Source organism: Triticum urartu, chromosome 6A (assembly GCF_056163025.1).
Source record: "Triticum urartu cultivar PI428250 chromosome 6A, HENAU_Tu73, whole genome shotgun sequence".
NCBI classification, from domain to species: domain Eukaryota; kingdom Viridiplantae; phylum Streptophyta; class Magnoliopsida; order Poales; family Poaceae; genus Triticum; species Triticum urartu.
Genome location: NC_141878.1, coordinates 5617486 through 5623988, shown reverse-complemented (window position 1 = coordinate 5623988; position 6503 = coordinate 5617486). Strand labels below are relative to the sequence as shown.

The 6503-nt window shown below is 45.3% G+C and overlaps 1 protein-coding gene across 1 annotated transcript; it reads right to left on the bottom strand.

The window, feature by feature from the left end:
• Nucleotides 1–1669: 1669 nt before the first annotated feature.
• LOC125516088 (uncharacterized) lies at nucleotides 1670–2935 on the bottom strand. Its single transcript, XM_087526601.1, has one exon. The coding sequence runs from the start codon at nucleotides 2910–2912 to the stop codon at nucleotides 1956–1958; it is 957 nt and encodes a 318-aa protein (XP_087382727.1). The 5' UTR covers nucleotides 2913–2935; the 3' UTR covers nucleotides 1670–1955.
• Between the last annotated feature and the right edge of the window lie 3568 nt (nucleotides 2936–6503).

Sequence of the window (6503 nt, the reverse complement as noted above, 5' to 3'; positions counted from 1 at the left end):
AACGACCGAGACCAAATTTTCACCCGGATCCGTCCTAAGAAATCCACCCGACAACCTGTGCACGGTCTCGACCGCCTTCAAAGCCCCAGATCTAGCCGCCTAGATCCGGCGACCAACCACAACAACAGTGCCACCGTAGGAGCCCTGGCGCACCGGCCACTTCCTGAGTGCGCCACCACTAGAGCTTGGGAGGAGGGCTCTCACCCCACCTCGCCAAACTACGAGAGCCGCCGAGATGATCCCGCACACTCATCACCGTATCTGAACTGAACCAATCTGCGACAAAACCACGGGATCGGCGATGCAGTCCGCCTTGGATAGGGACAACACCACGCCATGCCGCCGCGGGAAGCCTGAGCTTCACCTGCCGCCACCTTTCAGGGCCGCCGCCCGGGATCCATCCGCCGCTGACAGGCCGAGCTACCGGCCACCGCGACCAAGCCCGCATGACCCGCGAGCTCATCGAACGACTGGCGCCACCAGATCTTCCTCGGAGCCTAGTAGCTCCGCCGCCCCCACCCAGCACCACGCCGCCGCCTTGCGTCGTCGCCTAGACGCGCCGCGACGACACAGATAGGGGGGAGAGCGCCCCGGCGCCATGGGTGACCCGCCTCACCTGATCTGGCGCGGGAGGGAAGAGAGCCTCCGCCGCCGCCATCAGCCTCCTGGGGCTTCACCCGGCGACCTCCTCTAGCGGCGGCGGAGGGGAGGGGGGATGGACGTGCCCGGCGGCGGGGGCTAGGGTTTCCACCCGAGACGCCCTAGCGGGAGGGCGTCGCGAGCTTACCTAGATGAGTTTGTTATGGAGGTTGTTAACTTAGGGTCCATGTTAGCTAGTGTGCGGCCATGCTTCTCTCTTTCTCAACCTTATCGACATGATTCAAATTCTAGAGTTGCAGAAGAAATGAAGGAAGGTTACAAGAGCCTTAGGGGCACGCGCATGAAGACTTCCCGGGTGTCATCGAGGCCAGGCCGACTCCGGTAGGTGAGCGGTGACAGTGGCTCGTCCTGGTCGCGGTAGTGACTGTTCGATGGTCCAGAGATTTCTGGATTCCCACGTGATTTTTATTATGTTGGGGATGCTCTACACTTCTGGTGAACCTTTATAGTAGATCTGAATCCTTTTCGCAAAAAGCAGCACTGCTACGAGAAGAGAGGATGAGGGGGTGCTTCAAGAAGTTGATAAAATTTTCCACAAACGTGGTAAAAGTTCGTATAGTTTGACAATGAAAAAATTCAAATATTTTTTTGGAATGGACGGAGTACTTGTAGCAAGACTTGCACAGGGAGAATAGACCCAATAGTGCGTTATCTATAGTAAACGTAGTTCTTTTTTGGGCGAGATAAGCCCAAAGTAGTTTGTGAAAATATTCTCCATAAATTCAAAATTTAAATGTAATATATATAGTTAATCAACATTTACCACCTAATTTGTAACTTGTGGCAAATGTATGCCCAAATTAGAATCCTGGCCACTTCATACCTCAAACTTTCATTCTGCAAAATGTTTCCCCTCATGTTACAAATTTGCACCATGCTTTTATTCACTCTTAAGTTTAAATTTACGCCAAGATTTACCCTGTAAATAAGTTTCCACCTTTCTTATTGGCACAAGTGTAAAGCTTGGGGTAAATCCTTTCCACATAATCCCTGTCAAAAATGATAAAACTAAAGGTAGAAAGTAATTTTTTTAGTATATATCATCACACAATCATAGTACAACCAGCACACACAAGCCATCATCCTCCGTACAAGCCAGAAAAGTAAATAAGAACAATCAAAAGATTTACATGGGCATCATGCCCTAATCTTGATTGATCTTGACATTATATAGCATGGGATGACTTAATGGTGGTGGGTTACAACACACCACTTATTTAATCCAACCGGCAATATAAGTAATGACAATACTATGTCTGGCACGGTTGATATACCCGAACATCTCATGCCAACAATTACTCTTGGACGTTTGCTTTACCATTTCCTTTTTCTGCTTGAGTCCCAAGTGGTGGTTTTGGTTGTGCATTCGGGTCAGGCAGTGGTTGTGGATTCGGGTCTGGTAATGGTTGTGGGTTTGGATCAGGTTGCGGTCCTGGTAATGGCTGAGGGTTTGGGTTTGGCTGTGGGTCCGGCAATGGCTTCGGGTTTGGGTCTGGTAATGGTTGCGGGTTTGGATCAGGCTGTGGTCCTGGTAATGGCTGAGGGTTTGGGTTTGGCTGTGGGTTCGGCAATGGTATCGGGTTTGGGTCTGGTAATGGTTCTGGGTTTGGATCAGGCTGCGGTCCTGGTAATGGCTGAGGGTTTGGGTTTGGCTGTGGGTCCGGCAATGGTTTTGGGTTTGGTTCTGGTAATGGTTGTGGGTTTGGATCAGGTTGCGGCCCTGGTAGTGGCTTAGGGTTTGGGTTTGGCTGTGGGTCCGGCAATGGTTTCGGGTTTGGGTCTGGTAATGGTTGTGGATTTCGATCAGGCTGCGGTCCTGGTAATGGCCGAGGGTTTGGTTTTGCTCGTGGGTCTGGTAATGGCCACGGCTTTGTGTTTGGCCGTGGGTTCATCAACTGTTGCAGGTTTTGTCCTGGCAATAGTTGTGGATTTGGGTCAGGGTGTGGTCCTGATAATGGTTGAGCGTTTGGATCAGGTTGTGGATCTGGCAGTGGTTGTGGGTTTGTATGAGGTTTAGGCTCGGGTAGTGGTTGCGGCTTTGGGTCTGGTTGTGGTCCCGGCAATGGTTGAGGGTTTGGATCTGGCTGTTTTCCTGGTAGTGGTTCTGGATTTGGGTTCGCCCGTGGGCCGTACTGAGGGTCTCTAGTGATCAGGTTGTGCCTCCCGGCAGCAAGAGCAAACACTGGAAGAAGCATAAGCAACAACGGTGCTACGAGAAGAGAGGACGCGGATGGGCGCTTCCTCATCGTCATGGCTAAGCTTGTGTTGGTACGAACTTGCAAGTGCGTGCGCCTCGATCTTCCTATTTATAAGCGAATTCAGCCAATCAAGGCTGGACAAGCATGTACGTTGTTTACTCCAACTCTGATTGGGCTTGTTAGCTTTGCCTTTTTGAAGATGCGGGACTGCACGCCTCCGCTTAGTGCTCTAACCAGCAGCTAGCCACAATAAAAAGTCATTTAGAAAGGTTTTGAGTTATCACCAGAAAGAAAAAGTGTGTGTAGTTTTCGTCTGGATAGATGTGACATTTTTCAGTTGATCGTAGGAGAGCAACATGCAGAAGCATACAGTTGCCCAAGTTGTGAACAACCTGACCACTTTCAATAATTCTGTTGAATTCATAGCAGGGTAGCAGATGGCTGTGAGCATGGAATTTGTAAATCATGTAAATTCTTTTTAAAAAAAGAAAAATCATGTAAACACGTATACATGTTATTTGCGTGTCCAAGAAGTTTAATTAAGCCATACACAGATTTGTAGGCTACATAAAAAAATCCAGCCCAAATGCAATAGAAATAAGCCTATTTTAAATTATGTATTTGTCGTTTTCCCCTTTGTGTAGACTATATATGATTTTTTTTCAAATATATTTTGTTGAAATTTTGTATGAACACACTACACCTTTTTTATAGAAAATTTTGAGGTGCAAGAATAAAGTTCTTGATAAAAAATAAAGAAGCCTGTACGATGTATTGTTGTACACAGGAATATCGTGGATTCTAAACTTGAGGTTTGCGTGGATGGACTTTTTTTACGGAATCTAGTTTAAATGAGTCCTATTTCCCCCCCTATGAATTGCTATTCTATGACTCAAACAACACATACAGAAAAATTTTCTAAGGATTAGATTCCTCCAAAATTCTCTTAAAAGTTTAAAACCCCTTTGAATCAAAGAAGCCTATTCCCCCCAAAATAAAGAAAGGAATCAAAGAAGCCTATTTCGCAGCAAAGCTAGTGGCTGTCCTATCGGACAGTGATGCACCTTTAAGTACGCGGTTTCTAATAATCACGATCAGTGCACGCAGTGCACAGTGCACTCATTTCGGTTGTAGCTGTAACTTTCACATTTCATACACCAATCACGATCAGTTGCTTGTTGGTGTACATCCAATGCTCTGGAATAAAACAAAAAGTACTCCTATATACAAAACGTACTTTACCTAACCTACCGATTGAATCGTATACATAGATGAAAAAGAAAAGACATCCGTAGAGTCCCAAGTTACCTACCGATTGAATCGTATGTATAGATGAAAAAGAAAAGACATCCATAGAGTACCAAGTTACCTACCGATTGAATCGTACATATAGATGAAAAGGAAAAGACATCAATAGAGTACCAAGTTACCTACCGATCGAATCGTCTGTATAGATGAAAAAGAAAAGACATCCATAGAGTACCAAGTTACCTACTGATTGAATCGTATGTATTGATGAAAAAGAAAAGACATCCATAGAGTACCAAGTTACCTGCCGATTGAATCGTATGTATAGATGAAAAAGAAAAGACATCCATAGAGTGCCAAGTTACCTACCGATTGAATCATATGTATAGACGAAAAAGAAAAGACATGCATAGAGTACCAAGTTAAAGACGATATGACCTCACAACTAGATTGGGTTGGGTGAGTGGAGTGCCACTTTAATCCTTGTCTGGAGCACGCGCTATGATATTTCTTCAGAGGCACTAAAGTGGGGAACAAGACTGATAGAACAAATAGCAAGTGAGAATTTTAGAGCTTCACAAGTTTTGAGGTCTGGTGTGCTGAGAATTTATCAGGGTATATTCAGGTTGCAGCACTGCTGCCAAGGCATTTCTCCAGCTTCGCTCTGAAGATCTTTTGCTTTGCTTTGTTCCTCTGTTTGTTTGTAATGAAGTTCCCGTGTTTTGTGATGGTTGCAAGTTCAGCTGTAGTCTTTATATATTTGGCTCAAGGGTGCCTGAAAATTTCATAGTTATGTTTAAAAAATGCCGTAGTTGTTAGTTTTTGGACCATCTATCTAAATCTATCAAAGACCCTGTTGCCCGAGCTAGCCAATCAAAGTTGGGCCATTTGCATCAAGCTAGGTAGGATGCGTCGCCGGAAAACCCAAATCGCTAATTAAGGAGTACTCTTTGCAAAGGTCACTCCTATCATGTCGCAACTAGTGAGTTTTCCTTTTTTTGTCGATTCATTTATTCAAAACGTTTTATCGGTTAAACCATGCATTCAAATCCCGAATCGTTTTCTCCGTTGTATTCCTTGCACCGAGATCTTGAAAATTAGATCCGATTTGATAGGTTTTGATGAACGTTTTACTTTACGAAAAATACCGGACAAAAAACAAACCGGGGTCACGTTTTTTTCTTTCTGAAAAAGGCACAATTGTGCCTCTCGTGTCGTTACAAATCTTATCTCTGTTCGTCGTTAAAAATCCTATGAATTGCTATTCTATCTTCACAACATCCTATATATACCCCCCTTATGTCGTTACAAATCTTATTTCCGTTCGTCGTTTTTGCATTGACAAATTGTTAACAATTGAGTTTTACCCCCTTGGCTTTGTTGTGAAGGATCTAGCCACTCGGACTCCTCTTATGAGCCGCAGTAGCTACAGCCAGCTTTAATCCTTCTCCGGCGGCACCACCAACCACCAGGCGGTGCTCTCTATGGACGTTGGAAACTTGTGGCATCGGTGATTAGGGCACCCCAGTGCTGCCTCCCTTTCCCGTTTGGCGAGCAGTTTTTAACCAAATTGTAATAAGGCAGTCCACCCCATGGTACTTGTCATGCATGTCAATTAGGCCACCATGCTCGCCTTCCTTTTTCCAGATTCTCTGTCATTTACTACTTTTCCTTTTCAACTAGTGCACTATGATATATGGACCTCACCAATTGCGAGTTTTTCCGGCTTCAAATATTATTTGTTTGTCATGGACAACTTCACTCACTTCTCTTGGAGCTTCCTGCTACACCATAAGCCCGATGCCGCTGCCACCCTTGAACGCTTTTACCAGTACGTGCTCACACAATTCCGTGTTTACATACAGTGTGTCCAATGTGATAATGGGGGCGACTTCCTAAACGTTCACCTATGCACTTTCCTCTACGAGGCATCACCCTTTGTCACTCCTGCCCGCACACCTCCCCTCAAAACGAGAAGGCCGAGCACGGCATTCGCTCCATGAATTTATCAGGGTGTCTTCAGGTTGCAGCATTGCTGCCAAGGCATTTCTCCAGCTTCGCTCTGAAGAACTTTTGCTTTGCTTTGTTCCTCTGTTTGTTTGCAATGAAGTTCCCGTGTTTTGTGATGGTTGCAAGTTCCCTGTAGTCTTTATATATTTGGCTCAAGGGTGCCTGAAAATTTCATAGTTATGTTTAAAAAATGCCGTAGTTGTTAGTTTTTGGACCATCTATCTAAATCTATCAAAGACCCTGTTGCCCGAGCTAGCCAATCAAAGTTGGGCCATTTGCATCAAGCTAGGTAGGATGCGTCGCCGGAAAACCCAAATCGCTAATTAAGGAGTACTCTTTGCAAAGGTCACTCCTACCATGTCGCAACTAGTGAGTTTTCCTTTTTTT

Excerpts from the sequence above, each read along its gene's own strand:
- LOC125516088 (XM_087526601.1), bottom strand. The coding sequence starts at position 2,912 with ATGACGATGAGGAAGCGCCCATCCGCGTCCTCTCTTCTCGTAGCACCG.